The sequence below is a fragment of the Chionomys nivalis genome, chromosome 21 (assembly GCF_950005125.1).
Source record: "Chionomys nivalis chromosome 21, mChiNiv1.1, whole genome shotgun sequence".
Classification (NCBI taxonomy): domain Eukaryota; kingdom Metazoa; phylum Chordata; class Mammalia; order Rodentia; family Cricetidae; genus Chionomys; species Chionomys nivalis.
This window is the reverse complement of record NC_080106.1, coordinates 56401619-56421152: the sequence shown is the minus strand read 5'-3', so window position 1 is coordinate 56421152 and position 19534 is coordinate 56401619. Positions and strand designations below refer to the sequence as shown.

The window sequence follows — 19534 nt, the reverse complement described above, 5'->3', positions numbered from 1 at the left end:
CAGCCTGGGCTAGAAAAACAGGGAATTGGGATTAAATGAAGGGAATGGACTAAGAGAGGGAAAAAAAAGAAAGAAGGCTAAAGGAAGTCTAGCATGCCGCAAAAATATAGTTTAAGAAGGAGGTTTGAAATTTTGGTGGCAAACTCTGGTAAAGAGGTTCCCTGCCCCCTCTAGTTTGTTCAGTGGTGTGATAGTGGTGAATTGGCTCAGAAGAGTTAAGGGTAGGCTGGTCTATAAAGGTCAGCCAGAGCCATCTAGTGAGATTATATCTTAATAAACAAACAAAAATAAAGTAAAAACAAAACAAAAAGAACAATATCAACTTCTGACCTTCACATGTAGTTAACTTACACAAGCACACACAGTAAATTCATTATTGAACTATATCAATAATAGTAGAATTGCTGGTTTTGTGGATGTAGTGAAATCTACAATGATGGAAAGGAGAAAATAAAAATGAATGACCAGAAATAGTACAGGAGAGCTAAGAAGGAGACCCATGACCCTTGATGTTGTCTGTGAAAAGTTCTCAGCCTCTGCTTCTTGACATCTAAGGAAAATACTCCAAAATAACAATTGTCATTATTATGAATTAATTGTGTGAGACTCTCCCAATTGGAAAGCAGAATGTACTAGGAGACTCAAGTTCTCAGAGGCGTAAAGAAAATTCTCCTGGCGAGGGACCCATGCTGCAGAAGGAAGAAAAAACAAGTCAGACATCAGGCACTATCTGCCTTTATCAATGGCTACTTTCCCAAGTAGGAAAACACTACACAGATGATGTCCAGGACAATGCTGGGAGATCCAGGGTGAAATAAAGCAAGAACTGTAGTGCAACAGGACCAATGTGTGGGCTCGTGGCTCTGAAGAACATTTACAATTTTGCATAGCATTTGAATGTATGTATCCACTTAAGTTTATCTTTTTGGGTGTCTATGTTTTTACTATATGTAGTCCCTTTCAGTGTTGTTTGTAATGATGTTTGTATATGTACATAAAATATGATACATTTGTGACCGTGGATGAATCTGTCCTCTGAGTTTATTAGCGTACTCTTTTATGCTTAGATTTAGAAGTGTAACATGTTATTGTATGCGTCCATGAGGTTTGTCTACAGAGTCAAAAGGATAAGTCAGAGTACACCAAGATGCAAAGATGAGCAGCTGAAGAAGGCCTCGTATTCCACCACACTTTTACTACAGAGAGCTTCACTCCACTGACTAGTTAATAGCTTTATTTCCTGCAGCTGTCTGAAAGAGATGATTATTTTTAGTCTTTTCTACCAAATGGAGATTGTGAACTCTGCATGAGATATGATGATAGCAAATAAAGAGAGGCTGGTGGAAGTGGGGAAGAATGGATCAGAGAAGAGACACGTTGAGAGGAGAAAAGAAAGAAAGGTATTGGAGGAGGAAAGATAAAGGATTTAACAGGACAGGAAATCCCCTTGACTTGGAGTAGAATTTGTCCCGCTTGGAATGTGAATCAAATCGTATTCATCTGAGAAGGAAATGTCCACCCCAGCAGGGATGGGAAATTGGGAAACAAGAAACGGCTGGATGTGGTGTTTACTTACCGTAATCCCAGCGCTCATGAAACTAGGGCAGGAGGATTAAGATGACTGGTTTGGAATACAATGAGTTCTAGGTTTTCCTGAGATATAATTGAAACCTAAAATATAAGGAAGAATGGGAGAGAGGACAGAACAGTCCGGAGCCAGAGCAGAAGAATATAAATTTAGTGTGTATTTCTGAGGGTGGGGACAGCGCAGAGACCAAAGACTAATATACACCCAGGGCATTCTTAGGGTGACCAGGGTTTAGCATGGGCTTGTGCTTGGACACCTCCATTCAAAGGCCCTGATAGCTTAAGAGAAAAGGAGTCCCCAGGTAAAGAGGTCATCTCTGCCTGCTTCCAAGCACACACAGTAGCATTTCTTGCCCTCCCCCTCCTACCTGGCCATAGGCTGTGGTAGATGGGCACCAACGCCTCCCTGGTGACTGAGTTTCTACTGGTGGGCTTCTCGCGTCTGGTCCACCTTCAAGGCCTCCTCTTCTCCCTCTTCCTTGCTGTCTACCTGCTCACGGTGGCAGGCAATCTCCTCATTGTGGCGCTAGTCTCCACAGACGCAGCGCTGCAATCCCCCATGTATTTCTTCCTCCTCATCCTCTCAGCCCTGGAGATCTGCTACACGTCGGTCACCATCCCCTTGCTGCTGCAACATCTGCTCACTGGCTGGCGCCACATCCCGCGCTCCGGCTGCGCTCTGCAGATGTTCTTTTTCCTCTTCTTTGGTGCCACCGAGTGCTGCCTGCTAGCTGCCATGGCTTATGACCGCTATGCTGCTATCTGCGAGCCCCTGCGCTACCAAATGCTGCTCAGCAGGCGGGTGTGTGTGCAGCTCGCCAACGCCACGTTGGGCTGTGGGGCTCTAGTGGGACTGGGCCACACCTCCTTCATCTTCTCCTTGCCCTTCTGTGGCCCCAACGCTATCCCTCACTTCTTCTGTGAGATTCAGCCAGTGCCGCAGTTGGTGTGTGGAGACACCTAGCTCAATGAGCTGCAGATTATACTGGCTGCCGCCCTCATCATCTTGTGCCCCTTTGGCCTCATCCTTAGGTCCTATGGGCGGATTCTGGTCACTATCTTCCGCATCCCATCAGCTGCTGGTTGCCACAAGGCCTTCTCCACCTGTTCTTCCCACCTGGTTTTGGTATCTCTCTTCTACAATACTGCCATCTTTATATCCACCCTAATGCCAGCTATGACCCAGCCACGGATCCCCTGCTGTCCCTCTTCTATGCTGTGATCATCCCCATCCTCAATCCTGTCATCTACAGCCTGAGGAATGCTGATGTCAAGGCAGTGCTAAAAAGAAGTATCCAGAAAATGGGGCCCTTGGAGATTTGACAAGATGCGGGAAATGACTTCTGAACAGAACTCCAGGTTCCTAATTACCGAGGATCAAAGGAGAGGAGACTTAGAACACAGACTTACCTCTGAAGAGCTACTGAAGCCCTCAACACCTTCTATTTTGAGATAGGATCTTGCTGTATAACTAAGGTCGGTCATGCACTCACAGTTCATGAGTGCTGGGATTAAAGACAAAGCCACCACACCCTGCTGGCAATAACTCTTTTCCTATCATTTATGGCGTCATCATTGAAATATAATAAATTGCATATATTTAAGCGTATAGTGTGACAATTGTTGACAATTGTGACACACACAGCTGAAGGTTTCCTCACTCCCCACTCTTTCATCTGCATTCCGTCATTACAGATCAGTTTGCCTTTTCTAGAGATTTACATGAATAGACTTTTTGGTCTGACTACTTTAACCCAATGTAATTGTTCTGAATTTATCCATACTATGATGTATAGCAGCCCATTTATATTCATTTCTGAGTAGTGTCCCATGAGACCTCAATCTATTCCTCCTCCTGCTGATGAAAATGTTGAGTGTGTCCACTTTTTCACTCTTACATATGAAGTATTTGTGATCATTTGTAATTATGTACATACTCATTGCTCTTGCATATCCAGTTGCATACACACAGATGTACAACAGACACATCACATGGAAACAGGAGCTGATTTTGAGTGGGGAATGGCTGGGTTAAGGGTTGAAACTGGGGACTGGAAAGATGTCTCAGCAGGTGAGGGTACTTGTCACCAAGCATGAAGACCTAATTTTAATCCCCAGAAACCACAAGGTAGAACCAACTCCCACAAACTGTCTTCTGTCTTCAACATGTATGCTATGGTGCATGAGTGCATGTATGCCCACAAAAATGCACACGCATGCACACATAATAAATAAGTTTTTGAAGTTAAGCCTGAAGACTCAGAACTGGGTACCAAGACTCACACTTGCAATCTCAGCATCTCAAATACTAAAGCAGTATTCTGCTTTAATACCAGGCCAGCTTAGGTTGTATGAAACCCTGTCTCTGAAAGAACATGATAAAGGACTGAAACCCTAGATTATGAGCTTCACTGATACAAAATTTCCAGTGACCTCAAGCAAACACCTCTTGTCACCTATCTGGTTGTCAGTTTTCTGGTAACCAAACAGAAGTCTGAATCAATTGTCCTGTGCTAGGCTAGGATCTACTTTTCTGTGCTTATCCTCCTAGGATCCTTTACTTCCTGTCACTGAACAAAATCAGAGAGTGTGGGGAGTGCTGCTTCTCCACTATCAGTGCCAAATGATCTTGAACTCCATCAGTCCTGAGCCAAATTGAAGTCTGTCCATGTGATTCCATAGTAAGCACCAGACATAACAAGTTTTAAAAAATGTCCTAAATTCATTCATTCTGATCCTAGACAGGAAAGAAGGCAAGGAGAAAGGTTTCTGCTTCTTGGGTTCACATAGACTTCCAGAAGACAATAAACATCCACAAATTAAGACCAAAGGAGGTGCTGTCTTGTGGTAATCAAGATCCATCAAAGTTAAGAGAACAAGACATCAGATGGCTCCTCTTTTCAGAATGGAGTGTTTCCTGCTCTATGTCTTGCTCATGTCTGTGAGCTAACCTAAGCATCCTACCTCGAATTTGGAAACTCCTCTGAGACAGCAGTCTCAACTCAATGCCTGGGTGTGCCACACACTCACACACACACACACACGCACACGCACACACACAGGGTAGCTCCTCAGCTCGGCTTTTAGAATGCAGCCTCCTGACACAGTAGGTCTACAATCAGCTCTGTTGTCTGATCAAGTGAGGAACACCCCTCTGAAAGACTCATGAAAATCCTTCCATTTGTGTTGTGTGGCATTTTGTTTGTGTTTTGACAAATAAAACTGGTCTGGAGATCCAGGGTGGAGCTAACCTCTAGTTGACCATAGGAGCCCGGTGGTGGTGGTGGTGGTGGTGATGGTGGTGGTGGTGGTGGTGGTTCATGCCTTTAATCACAGCACTTGGGAGGTAGAGAGAGGAAGTGACAAGGTGGGGTAGAGACAGAATCTCACCCTTTTAAATGCAGAAAGGAGATGCAAAGGAAGCAACTGGAGACTGCTCCCAGTTCTCTGGTCTTCCAGGTTTTTACCCCCACATCTGTCTCCTGGTTTTTATTGATTAAGTGTAGTTGGATTTACGTGTCACCTTTGTATCACAGATCATGTTTTACTTTAAGTTGTTCAAAGGATTCATTGCTTAAACCATTAGCTTGGGAGAAAGATCTGGAAAACAAGCATGACAAGACTTTGATCAGACTGCCTCCAAAAAACGAATAGCTAGAGGTGCAAAGAAAGCAGAAAGGGTTTTTGCAAAGTTATAATTGAACCAAGTCTAATTTGGTTCATGCCCCCGTTGTACCCAGTGAGCAGGATAACTGTGGCAGAGAGCCTTGTGTCTTCTTATTATTTCCCAAGGCTCTTTTGAGCCTTCCTAATGACAAAGGGGGGATAGACAGTTTGAATAATTGCCCTGCAGGGAGACAGGCCATCGCTTCAACAGTATAATCAACTCTTACAGGGAGGAAAGCAGAGTTTGTGGCAGTTGAATCAATACTATGGACCTGTCAGGACAGCACCAGCATCAGCACCAGAGAACTCATACATGAAAATCGTAAGATTATTCAGGAATTCCATGGGTACAACTCAGATAAAACTCTGACTGATTACTGCCCTGAACATCACTGAGCTCAAGAGAATATTGCTGAGCTTCAGGACCTGACAGCCAGCCTTCCAGAACTGTAAAATGTGTCGTTGCACTATTTAGCCACATGGTGGCAGCACGCGTCTACTATACTGCCAAGTATACTCATTATGGCAAGAGACTCATAAAGAAGTAGGATTCGGAGAAGTCTAAAGGAAATTGTTGGACTCGAAAAATCAGGTAATAGTTTTTGTAAACTGTCACTTTAAATGCATCCCAAAGACAGCACAACAAAGTGAGTTGGTCCAAATAAGTCATCTAAGAGGAAATACACGTTTAACAATGGCTCTTCCTCCATCAGTGACTAGGCATTCAGGGATCCGCCAGTGACTATCAGATCCGCCAGTGACTAGGCAAAAACTCTACATTCAGGGAACAAACACTATAGGAGTCCATATATGTTCAGGAAGGAACTGCATCCCAGGAAGCCTGTCTCCGGGTGAAAGGCTGAAAGAGAGAGGGTTCACTTGGGCCTTATCACCACCTAAGACTCTCCACTGAAACTCTAAGCTCTGAGGAAGAAAGCGTGGCCCTTACAGCCCTCTCCTGCTCATCACTCTTTCCTGTTTCTGGCCTGCCTGGTTCCACAGAAGACAAGAAATGCTTCTGTTCGGTTTTAATTTTCTGATCACCCAGATGTTTTAAATGAGCAAAGCATTCTCTTCCAGGTTGGTATAATAATATAATATATAGAAGCTGATACTTATTTCAGGTAGAAAGGACAGCTTAGTAATATCAGTCACTGCAATAGGGATTTGTTCTGAATCCCAACTAAAGAGAGTTCTTTACTATAGGTTAACCTATATGTTTCTAGAGAGGGTGAGTGATCTAAGGCAATGTATGGCTTTGTACAAGCTCAAATTTTTGGGGATTTCTATATGCCTGAAGTCAGGAAGGAAGAGAAAACAAAGACCAGGGTTATAACTGTACCTGGAGCTCATAAAGCAGGGGTTGCCCTTGCTGAAGCAGGAATGATAGACAGAAAGGTGCCTGGGGCTGCAGGGAAGGTGACCAGATCACTCTAATATTACCAAATCTGGTCTCTATTTTTTTGTCTTTCAGTTTCTTATAAACACATATAATGTACTTTGAATTCATTCCCTTCCATTGTCCTCTCTTATGCCCCTCTTACCAAATACTTTTTCTCATCTTTTTATTTATTTACTTATTTAATGTATATAGTATTTTGTCTATTTTTACATCTGTGTGTCCTGCTTGCCACATCCTTGCAGAGGCCAGAAGGTGTCAGATCCCCTGGGACTGCAGTTATAGACAGTTGTTAGCCACCATTTGGGTACTGAGAATAGAACCCAGGTTCTCTGGAAGAGCTACCAGTGCTCTTAACTGCCAGGCTATCTCTCTAGTCCTCATGTCTTTTTCATGTGTGCATACTGTATCACATTTAATTAGAGTCACTTGCATGAACATAGATAGTTCTATGATAGTTCTACAGTGCTATGAAATATGACTTCCCTCCTCTATCAACCATTAGCTGCCTATGACTCCTCAGGGTGGTGTGGGGTTTCATGAGCCTCTCCTCCTTTTATCAGGGAATGTTACTAGGCCCAGTCTTCTGCAGGTCTTGTTCAAGTAACCCCACTGCTGTGATTTCCTAAGTGCAGCAGCCAGGTGATGTCCAGAAAAGAGATTTTCCCAGCATTCCTTCCCATTCTCTGGCTCTTAGATTCTTTATATCTCTGCAGGGTTTCTGAGTCTTAGAGAAAGGAAATCTAGTCTCTCTTAAAGCTGCAGCATCTTAAAATGCTGGCCCCATGATCCAGTACCAGATCCCATCACCCACCCCCATAAAAGGGGCAAACTACATGAGATCTCCACACCCTTCATCACTGGAGTCCACCATGAAATCTCACACCCTTCATCACTGGAGTCCACCATGACATCTTCATACCCTTCATCACTGGAATCCACCATGAAATCTCCACACCCTTCAACACTGGAGTCCACCATGAGATCTCCATACCCTTCATCCCTGGAGTCCACCATGAAATCTCCACACCCTTCATCACTGGAGTCCAGCATGACATCTCCACACCCTTCATCACTGGAGTCCACCATGAAATCTCACACCCTTCATCACTGGAGTCCACCATGACATCTTCATACCCTTCATCACTGGAATCCACCATGAAATCTCCACACCCTTCAACACTGGAGTCCACCATGAGATCTCCATACCCTTCATCCCTGGAGTCCACCATGAAATCTCCACACCCTTCATCACTGGAGTCCAGCATGACATCTCCACACCCTTCATCACTGGAGTCCACCATGAAATCTCCACACCCTTCATCACTGGAGTCCACCATGAAATCTCCACACCCTTCATCACTGGAGTCCACCATGAAATCTCCACACCCTTCATCATCACTGGAGTCCACCATGACATCTCCACACCCTTCACCACTGGAGTCCACCATGAGATCTCCACACCCTTCATCACTAGAATCCACCATGAGATCTCCACACCCTTCATCACTGGAGTCCACCATGAAATCTCCACACCCTTCATCACTGGAGTCCACCATATCCAGGATTCTTAACTGAAAGTTGAAGGTTTGATAAATGACAGAAAACAAGGTTCCTCCTCTGAGTCATTACCAAGGCCCTGTCTGTATTCTCAATCATAGATCTTTGCCACCCTCTGTATTAATGGTTGAACATCAGATACGTTTCCTGTCACTTTTCTATGCTTTCTCTCTTCTTACTGTCTAAGTCTCTACAAGTTCCAAGATTTTGGGTCCCAGGCAAGGCTCTTCTTACCACAGACCTAACTTGTTCTCTTCCTCAAAGTCTGCTGGAGAGAAATGTTAGCAGGACTGGACAATATGCCTATCTTATCATCCCTGTTTTCACATTATAATTCCCTCCTCACGTGGGTGGGTTCTTTCTAGATAGACAGGTCAACCTCAGTTGCTAGTCTTAACAACCACAGTAGACTCTGAGTAGTCTGTTATAGTCTGACTATAATCCTAACCACAACCCATGACATTTATACTATAAAAAATAAACTAACAACCTTTGTGTTCCCCTCAAGGATGCTCCACACTTGGATGGAGCAGCTCCAGTTTCCTGTCTTACCGTGGTAGGAGCCACACAACTGTTCCTCCCAAACTCATGTTTGGTTTCTGTCCATTCTCATTTGGGAAACAATTTGTTCCATAGTTTTTCTTTGGTGTTCTATTTTATTCACCCCAGATAGAAAGAATAACAACAGTCCAAAGAAATATTCCACCCAAGTGAAGTTTACTGAAGCAATGCCCCTTGCTGGGCTTATTTACAGGGCTATGGGTGACTGCACACATCAGAAAAACCCATACAGAAGTCCCCTATACACCTTTGGGACAGCTGCATCACCGAGGAGTCTCCCGTCCTCACCAAGGCCACTGCCCACATAGCCTCCAGATGTGGCTCTTTTATGCCTGTAAATTTTTATGAGCCTTTTAAGTTTCCCTGTATCCTCTATAAGGGATGGTCCAATCTTGAAAAAAAAACAACAACATTACATATAGACACGTACACACACACACACACATTACCGGATGGCTTTTGTCCCTGCCCTTCATATTCAGTTGTCAGGATGAAGTGAAACCTCAGTTTCTTTCCGTCACTATCAACCAAACAAGCATAGGTAATGGATCAAATTAAAGTTTAATTTAAATATAATAGTAATTTAACCAAGAGAATATCAAAATGTGAAACTATTGCTTAGAGTTTACAAAAAGGTAACTACTACTTTTAAACCTTTTATTACATTTGTGTTGTGTGTGCAGTGGTAGTGAGGTATGGGTGTGTGTATGCTACAGCCCACATATGGACGTCAGAGGACAAGTTGCAGGAGTCGGCTCTCTCCTTCCACCACGTGAGTCCTGGGACAATGAGCCATTTTGCCAGCCCCAAAAACATAATTATAATGGCTGACAGCAATCTGGGCTGGGAGACATGGAGACAGGAGGAAGATGAGGAACTGCAGCAAATTTCCAGATCACTGAACGTGGAAATGGAAGGAGACAAAGTTTTGATTTGGGGGGATAATTATTCACTAAGATTTATAGTAAGAGTGAAGAGTGGACCAAACATAATATATTCTGGAATAAAGAGGAGTCAAAGGGATGGAGGGGTTAACAGCAATCACAGTGGTAGCAGGTGACAAAAACCAGTGTTCAGCTGAGGGTGATACTGATGAGAGGAACAATGCCAGTAATCCTGGCACCCAGCAGCTTGGACTTTATATTAAAATGTTGTTCATTTGTGACTTAAATCTGCAGTGTCCCCAGTATATTAGGGCTGCTTTACAGACATAACAGATTTGCTGAGGGTCGGCAGGTCAGTCAGCGAATGACTAGAAATAACGGGAAGAGGAAATTATGTGGTCTCTAGCCTCCAGAGTCTGCTAGACCCTGAAGGGATAGTCTCTCGGGGATTCCCTCTCCATCACCCTGGGGAATGTCTCTCTGGACACCTCCATGTGAAGGGCTAATCATGGGAGTGGGACACAGATTCCCCAGCCCTTCTAAGGAGCAGGGAAAGTAGGTTCTTGTTTCTTCTTTAGTGAGAGAAGGTATTGGTATACTTCCTTTTTCTCTCTCCTGTTAGATTTTAACAGGAGAATATTTTCAGTGCAGTCACCAGCTAAGGTTAACTGGCTACCACAACAAGACAAGCATTTGACCTGTTTATGCCCATTACAGAACTCTCCAGTAAAGTCCCCATTTCTGCCTCGGTACCGCAATTCCACAAATTTAGGCATCTTCTCTCTGCTGAACAGGATGGCACCCACCCCTTGTCTTCAACCTGAGGCACCTGGCTCTGATCTCAGGTATTCATTCCAGCAACCAATACAGTCAAATATTTGGGTCTTTTGTTGATCTTTCCCTCTGTCATTTCAAACCCAGGGAATCCAGAACACAAGCAAGACATCAGCATAAATTCGAGGTCTAAAAACAGGGTCAGGGGTTAGACATGAAGGTAAATCTGTTACATTGCTCTAAGAATAAATGGTTTTGCAACTCAGGGTCACATTCTAGAAAGTCAAGGAAGGTTTTAAAACATATTATGTACCACAGATTTGCCTTCTGAAAAATCATCAGCTGTGTGTGCGGGTGTGTGTGTGTGTAAGAACTGTGTTCTTGGGGATTTTTGCATAACATAAAGATTATTTGTGAAATTTTACTAGTGTGTATCTGTTTTCATGAGGTGGCAAGTCTGAAGGTTAATATTTTAGGATTTGCCTCACTGTGCTGGTACATGGTTATGAAATCACAATGTTGAAGAATTTGACGTTTTGTAATTCAACACCTCTAGCCACCACTACTTCACATGGTTAAGTGTCATGTCTTATATCAGCCCCAGTGTGGTAAAATTGTCTAGAAATAAAGATGAGCTTTGCCTGTCCTTTTATCTTCTGCAGTCTGGCATAAAATAGCCTGTAAAACTGAAGAGCTTGGAGTCAGTCAGGTTTATTTACACACAATGTGACTGTGGACATGTTCAATTTTAATCCCCTCCCTACTCTGCTCTGTAAAATAAGACCATTGCTTAATTTCCAGTCAAGAAAATATCAAAGTTAATATATGAAATAAAAATGAAGTTCTACACCAATTCTGTCACCATTCATTTCCTGGAAAAGGAGCATCCAGAAACACACACCTGTAATCTCAGCACTCAGGAGGCAGAAGCAGAACAATCTGGAGTTAGAGGCCAGCTTAGGTTACACTTGGTCTTAGGTTACAGCTTAGATTACAGCTTAGGTGAGACTTGGTCTTGAAAAACAAAACTATTTTCAAGGCAAATATATATATATATATTGAATATATATATTGAATATATATATATATATATTCAATTTCCAACACCAAAAAATATATCAAACAGTGAAAAAATATATGCTGCTAAAAGACAGGGTGATAACAATTGACACTCACCTACTGTGTGCCAGGCACTGGTCAAAGCACTGTGTGTGTCTACTCCTGTTACACACCTTATGTTTCCAGGGGCACAGAGGGGTTAAGCACATCCCACAGCTATCATCTATGAAGTTGCAGACTCAATCAAGACTCAAACCTAAGGAATCTGGGTCCTGCACATTGTTCTTATTCACAAGAAAACTTATTCTGCCTGATAAGGATGAACAAAATGTTTTATTGAGAGAGGGATTAGTTCCTTGAAAAAATATAAAAGGTTGTAATTGATAGATTCATCAGCACGATGGAAATGCATGTCACATCATACATGTGGAGGACAGCTTGAAGAAGTCAGTGCTCTTCCACTACCTGGGTCTCAGGGATGAAATTCAGGTCATCAGACAGCAAGTGCCACCTCCTGGTGAGCCATCTTGCAAATCAAGAGAAAGGTGATTTTTAAATTAAAAGCAATGAGAGTGTTTATGTTACAAATATGATAATCTGTCAGGAAGCATGCATAGAAAGATTTCTATGTAAATCTTATTCATTCCATCAACCACAATGGTTTCCATAAGACAGATAATGGATTTAGCATTAATAACTAGGACCTTGAAAATGAGGTTATCTTTGACTCTTGCATTTCTTTTAAATTTGTTTGAGAAATAATTGACATGAAGTTATCTTTGTTTCTTGCATTTTTTTAAAATTTGTTGGAGAAATGAATGACAGGATAGACCCAAGAAATCATCCACTTCAAACTCCCCCTTTTACACATGACAAAATAAAAGCAGAATGGCATGAAGTGAATTCAGTATCCCAAATAACAACTAGAGGTGGCTCTGCTTGCAAGGACTAAAGTCTTCTCATTTTCACTCTTACAGGCAGTGCTTTCTCCACCAGGCTAGGCTGTGATGATCCTGAGTGCCACATTTACAGCTGGAGGTCCTGTGCTCCATAAGTAGTCTCAACAGATCAAATAACAATGTAATGGATTAAAAATCAAGCTCATGAGTATAGCTCAGTACTGAGCATAAGCTTAGCATGCACAAGGCCCAGGATTCAATTCTCAGTCCAAAGGGAGAAAAACTGAAACACAATAAACTTTGTTAAAAGAGTTTATCTGAGTAAACAGTTGTTCCTAGATCAGGTGGAAATGGTTAAGTGAGCCACAGTGGGAAACAAAGGTAACATTTCTACAGGATGAACAAAGAAGTAAAACAAAGAAACATTTGCTTGGGTATTGGACATGGTGGCTAACGCTTGTAACCCCAGCACTCTGGAGCTGGACACAAGAGGGTCAGGAGTTCAAGAGCTCCCTCTGCTACAAACAGAACTGAAGACCTTGTGAAAGGAAGAAACAAATGGAGAGAGGGGGCAGGCAGGATGGGAAGAAAGGAAACAGAGAGGCAGGCAGGGAGGGAGGAAAAAAGAGAGGGAAGGGGGAATCAAGTAAAAGAAAATATTTGATGACTAAAGTTATCATACTTGGTCTATTCCAGTGAAAAGTCTATAGCTACATATATCTGTCTGCTGCTCCTAACTGGCTGAGATTACATTCTGTTTTATATAATAGACATTTACACTTCCGCTTTGGTTTGCACATGGAGCAGAGTTAGGTTCACCTGTGAAGTGTGACTGACTTGTCTGCTCTGAGTTCTCCTACCATCAACTTTAACTGTTGCATAAACAAAAACAAACAAAAAAGGGCAATGTTGCTCCATCTAGTCTCATTCAGACGCGACTTTTAGACGATGCACATTTTTAAGGAAAATGGGGGAGGAAAGATCAGAGTGGAATATGTCCTTCAGTATCTTCATAGCTGCCCTTGGTAGAGACACTGAATCTCTTCTTTAATTCCTGGAGGTGCAGCCAGAGCGAGGGAGGCAGACCTGATTAGCAATGGACTTAGGACAACTTGATTTTCTAAAATTTGAACTGGCTCATCTGTTAAACAGAGGCATTATCTGTTAAACAGAGGCATTATCTCACTTGTGAAGGAATACTAGCATGGAGCTATGTAATGAAGCTAAAATTTGGGCATGGGCTTTTCTCTCTTACCCAGTTTATCCCACATTGGAAATTCTTGCTTGTAGTAGATAGCAATAAGCCAGGGTCTCACTGTGTAGCTCCCTGACCTGGAACTCACTATGTAGACTAGACTGGCCTCAAACTCACCAAGATTTCCAGGCTCTGCCTGCTGAGCGCAAGGCCTGAATCACTAAGCCCGCTAGCATTAAACTTCTTTGTCTCATCCTTCCGAACCTTCTTGGAGTTTCCCCTCAGACTAACCACAGCTAAGCAGAGCGCTTCCTGCTGCTGGGTTTCACAGACTGGCCCTCGCTGGAACCCGTCTTCTTCGCACTGGTCCTACTCTGCTACCTACTGACGCTGACCGGCAACGCAGCATTGGTGCTGCTGGCCATTCGCGAGCCGCGCCTGCACACACCCATGTACTATTTCCTTTGCCACTTGGCCTTGGATGTGGGCTTCACCACCAGTGTGGTGCCGCCGCTGCTGGTCAGCCTGTGCGGCCCGGTGCTGCAGCTACCGCGCGGTGGGTGCATGACGCAGCTGTGCGCATCTCTGGCCCTGGGCTCCGCCTAGTGCATGCTGCTGGCAGTTATGGCGCTGGATCGCGCGGCTGCTGTGTGCCGCCCGCTGCGCTACGCCGCCCTCGCCTCACCGCGCTTGTGCCACGCTCTGGCCAGCGCCTCCTGGCTCGGTGGCCTGGCTAACTCTGCAGCGCAGACCGCCCTGCTGGCTGCGCGCCCGCTCTGTGCGGCCCGCCGTCTGGACCACTTCATCTGCGAACTGCCCGCCCTGCTACAGCTAGCCTGCCGTGGCGGACGCAGCGCCACCGAGCGCCAGATGTTCGCCGCGCGGGTGGTCATTCTGTTGGTGCCTTCTGCCTTCATCCTGGCCTCCCACACCGCCGTGGGCCGCGCGGTCTGGGATATGCGCTCTCGCGCGGGTCGGCGAAACGCAACGAGCACATGTGGCTCTCACTTGACCGCCGTCTGCCTGTTCTACGGCTTGGCCACCTACACCTACATGCAACCTACACATAGTTACAACCAGGGTTGAGGCAAGTTCGTCTTGCTCTTTTATATGGTAGTTACACCCGCGCTAAATCCCCTCATCTACACACAGCGCAACAAAGAAGTGAAGGGGGCAGCACTGAGGTTCTTGGGAAGTCTGGGGAGGCTGCAGGTCCGGCACTGAGAGGACTAAGAAAGACACAGGGTCCTGGAACCAGGATGCCCATATTGTTTGCCTTTGCATGAGAATCTGCAAATTTTGTTCTCGAGGAGTCCAGGATTAGTAAGAGGGAGATCTCTTTCTCTTACCGGCTAAGGTTTGGATTGTTGAGGGGAAATTCCTGAAATACATAAACATAGATATATAGTGATGGGGTAAATGGATCCCAAGCCTTTCTACAGAAGGGAAGCATGATGAAGGAGGGGGCCATCCTCATCCTCCAGAGACTTTGTAACCACCCCTGACGAATTCACATGGAGATAAGATGATGAACACCTGGTGCTGACCTTCAGCCTTCCATACAAAGGACCGTGAGAAATCCCATGGCCTCAGCCATCATGTGCAGTCCCTCAAGTTAACAAGGAGGCCAGGTGCCTTACCTTACATAGAGAGCTTCCAGAAACAGGATGTGGTTTCCCTTCTGGGGGAGCCAACCCAGCTAATACAGAATGAGCCAGGTAACCAGTGTCCACCACAGAACACTCGATACTTAAAACTATAAAGAAAATCTGTTAGAATAAGGTGATTGTGTCAGGCCTGGATAAGCTGGGAATCCCGTCTGCAGGGCATGGCTTGTGAAGTAGTTTTAAAAGAGAAGGGACTAGAATTGGTGAAGGTAAAGGCAACCATGGTCAGGCTGTGAGAAAAACCTGCATGTGACCAGGAGAGAAACAAAGGAGAAAACAGATGGAAGATGGAGAAAGTTATCCTACAGCAAAGGAAGCTCTATCAGTCAGAAGAGACCAGAAGTTAACCCCTTCCCTTCCTTACCCAGAGATGAACATTTTGTTAGGTGTTAGGTGGAGGAGGTACTAGATTTTATTCCATACCAATTATCTGTAAGTAATAATAGGGGATGATGATTGAATGGATTTCTAAATCATTTATTAGTCTGTGATGCTGTTGGGGTTTTAATAAATCATAACACATTACTTCTCTAATCTCTATAAGTAGAACTCAATTTGGTTCAACAATTACTCATTGATCCACCTGTCCCTGCCTCCCAAGTCCTGAAGTTAAAAGTGTGAATCACCACACCCACCTAACCTTTCAGTTTCTTCATTTGGCAGCAATCCTGCCACACAATGAACTATGTCAGATACAAGCAATCACAAGCTTGACCAATAGTTCTGATGCACCCCACTCATCTCCAATCTTTATTTCATTCTCATTAGCTTTCGGAAATCATCAAAGGATGTGACTGGTAAGAGCTAAGGGGAGTGGGCTTGGATCCTCTCACCACCCATCCAGTCACCCCCCAATGCAGTGCCCTGTCAGAAAGAGCAAACTGCCCCTCCTGATGTTGTAGTCAGCCATGATCTTTCCATCTTCCAGCCTCTTTCCATTGCAAGTCACAATCTGAGTCTTGGGGCTCATGGCAGTCGCATTCTCGATCATCTCTTTCACCTGGGACACTGAACTGGATCTTCGAACTTGGAGAAGGTGCCTTTGCCCCTCATTGCTTGACTCCACCAGAAACAAGGGCAGCTCTTCATCGCTGGGCTTCACCACATTCAGGGTGAGGTGGATGGTTGTTTCCTTGTCAATGCTGTAAGATGACAGCTTTCTCTGGGGCTTGAGGACCTCGGAGCCTAGCAGAAGGACCTGGTCCTGCACAGAAACCTTGGTTTTGGATATGATATGTTCGTTTATCTTCTTCACTTTGTTGCTCTCGGTGGTGCCAAAGGTCATTGATGGCCATTGCTCAGAATGGACAACCTAAGCAAAGAAAGCAGAGAGAGTCAGCCGGAACGCTTGCTGCCCTCCACACCTACTCCTCACCTTTATTGTTCTGTCTGCTTGGCCCTCCAGCTCCTACCCAACAATCTGCAGCTCCCCCCTCCTGAAATTTTCATTTAATTCCCATATTATAACACAAATTAGAACATTAGTCTCATTCCTCTTGAGATATGCATCCAATATATCTCCAACGTAACTATCAATTTCCTACCTTATTCACTTGCTTTTCCTAAGCCAGATATTAAAAGTAAAGACACTACAGGACTTCAAAATATGTACACAGGTTCCTAAACAACTCCAAAGCAGATTTTCAAGATTTGGCACCCTCATAGGATACTCTCAGCCATGCTTTACCCTCTGTGACTAATTCAGAACCTGATTAAGTCATAATCTCCATGCTGTTATGTTCTTATTAATGTCCCTGTTAATTTCTGATAACGCCCATGTTGTGGTGATGCTGTGTTTAATGCTGTTAATCTGTGATTTGTATTTTTATTACTATTGTTATAGAGCATGATATCCTCTTTTAATTAGACCAGAATCCCAATTGCAGAAGACAGGAAGTATAGCTGAGTTTAATTTCATTGACTGCAGAATTCTGGAAGATGGGGAAAAATCAGATCTGCATACATCCTCATCCTCCATTCAGAATCGTTTTCCCAACCTGGATGTTTCAGACGCTCCTTCAGTGAAGGTTTCATCCTTGTTGGGTACTGCCCTGGTTACAGGTTCTCTTCATGAGGACATATTTTTGTTTAAGGTGATGTGTTTGATCACTGATACCTTAAAACAAATGAGATTTGTGGAATTTTTCTTTGAAAAGAGAGAAAAGCTTGAGGTTGAGAACTCTGAATTATTTCCCTAATTTCACATCTTGCAAGCCTTGTTGAAGCACAATACCCTACCATTTCTCTCAAGTTTGGCTGGCAAAATAGCTTATCTGGGAAAGGCCCTTGCCACCGAGCCTCACCACCTGAGCTTAGCCCCTGTGACCCAGGTGGGAGAGGGACAGAACTGACTATGGCAGATTACCTTCTGACCCTGGCCCTACATATACATGCACTCATATAATAAATGCATATATACAATATTATAAATGTTTAACAAGCCAAATAACCAACCTCTCTCTAGAGTACTTCCTTCCATTGTACAATCATCAATGTCCGTCTTGTCTCCTAAATCATGCCCACCAACCCCCTCACCTTCCAGGCATTGACCCCTCCAGCACTGTGGAACTATATTTCCAATGCATGGAAATACTTTCCCTTCCCATTCTTTTACCAGATCCCAACTTACACAGATGCAGGAAGCCATGTCTGTTGTCAGAGGCGGAGTGAGAAAAGAGTCCTCGGGTCCTCTTATATGTGAGAAGCTGGGTTGGAAATTCCCAAAACTGCTGTGATGTCCAGTTTAGCAAGAACCTTTGTTCTCAAGAATTTCCTTTCACTTTCACTGGGGTGGAGGTAGTAATGAACACTCTGTACACAGACTTCTCCCTTTGACCTTTCCATCTGTACTCCAGATTCTGAACATAAAATAACTCCTCTATAATAAGGGATCCTAACCCTGCCTTGTTACTGCCCAGCCACTAACCTAGACCCTCATAGGCTTGATAATTCATGATGCATGGTAGCCCTCTCTCACTGTGTTTAAGAGTACCAGGCCTCTCTAAGAACAAGGATACCCAGAGCGGACAGGTAGGATTGGTGCTGACTGACCAGGCTGTCTGGAGCCTTTTCCCACTAAAGGGGAAGACTGTATGAAACCCACATGCATGATATACAGGAAAAGCAAGCCTGGATTGCAGAGGCATGACTTGGTGTGCTGGGGTACCACTTGCTACATACATTACAGCATGGAAATATGCTACCCTCTTTAAACATAGGTCTATAAAACTAGATAATTGTAGATCATTCCTAATGTCTCCCTACCTCTAAGAAAGCTTTCTTATAAAATTTTAAACTCATGCACACTTTTTGAGTTCTTGGTTCTTCTCTAATATATTGTCAACCTTGACTCAGGACCTGCAAATCGAACATTCTACTTGAGAACAATCCAAAACACATAGTTAAATTCTGACTCCCATTTTTTTCCATATGCACACCACAGTTCCTGCGTTTCCCCCACCGTGATTCTTGGATACCTCCCTCTTCCTCGAGCTCAGAGACACATGAAGGTGCCACTCATTCCCTCACTCTCGAGATTTGGTTGGACGAGATCAAGAATGTGACTGAGCTGTGTGTCCTCGGGAAACTTAATCACTCAGAATATTCCAAGTTTGTAACTGGATTCTCAGAACATTCCATGGAATAAATTTTCAAAATTGTTTATTAAAAGTGCTTTTTTCAAAGAATTCTGTAAACTTTCAAAGTTATTCCCTTTTCTGTGTTTGCTGAGGCTATGTACTGTACCTTCACCACTGAAATTTCTCTTTCTTTCTTCTTTTTTGATCATAAGAGAAACTTTCCCTCAGTTCCTCCCAAATCCTCCTCCTCACCTCCAACCCATCCAACTTTATGTTCTTTCTCTATCTATGTGTCTCTCAAAAAATACACCTACATACATAACACACACACACACACACATAAACACACAAATAAGCAACACAAAAACAAGAATCAAAGCAAATAAGCAAAAGACCAATGGGACAGAATATGCCAAAATAAAGCAAAATGAAGCAAAAAGTCCACAAAAATACCAATCAATTAGTTTTGTGTGTGCAAACTACTTCTGACTATGGGGGCTGCCTGCACTAAAGTATGGTTAATTTGCCCAATGAGACTCCATTCGGAAAAAAAACTGGTTTTTCTCTTTGTTGGGCAGTATCAACTGCATATAGTTTTTAGTTAGGGGTGGGATCATTCCCCTTCTCCTACTGAAAGATCTTAAACCATTTCATTTTATTCTAGAAGGTTCCATTCTGAATAACTTGAATTTACAGAGTACCTGT

The 19534-nt window shown here is 43.7% G+C and overlaps 1 protein-coding gene and 2 pseudogenes across 1 annotated transcript; 2 read left to right on the top strand and 1 right to left on the bottom strand.

The window, feature by feature from the left end:
• The first annotated feature begins 1975 nt into the window (after positions 1-1975).
• LOC130863301 (olfactory receptor 10C1-like) lies at positions 1976-2910 on the top strand (annotated as a pseudogene).
• Positions 2911-13593: 10683 nt separating this feature from the next.
• Positions 13594-14808, top strand: LOC130863406 (putative olfactory receptor 2I1; annotated as a pseudogene).
• Positions 14809-16095: 1287 nt separating this feature from the next.
• On the bottom strand, positions 16096-17898 carry LOC130863298 (ubiquitin D-like). The gene is made up of 2 exons (XM_057753210.1): positions 17881-17898; positions 16096-16563 (listed from the first exon to the last, which is right to left on the bottom strand). The coding sequence occupies exons 1-2, from the start codon at positions 17896-17898 to the stop codon at positions 16096-16098; spliced, it is 486 nt and encodes a 161-aa protein (XP_057609193.1).
• Between the last annotated feature and the right edge of the window lie 1636 nt (positions 17899-19534).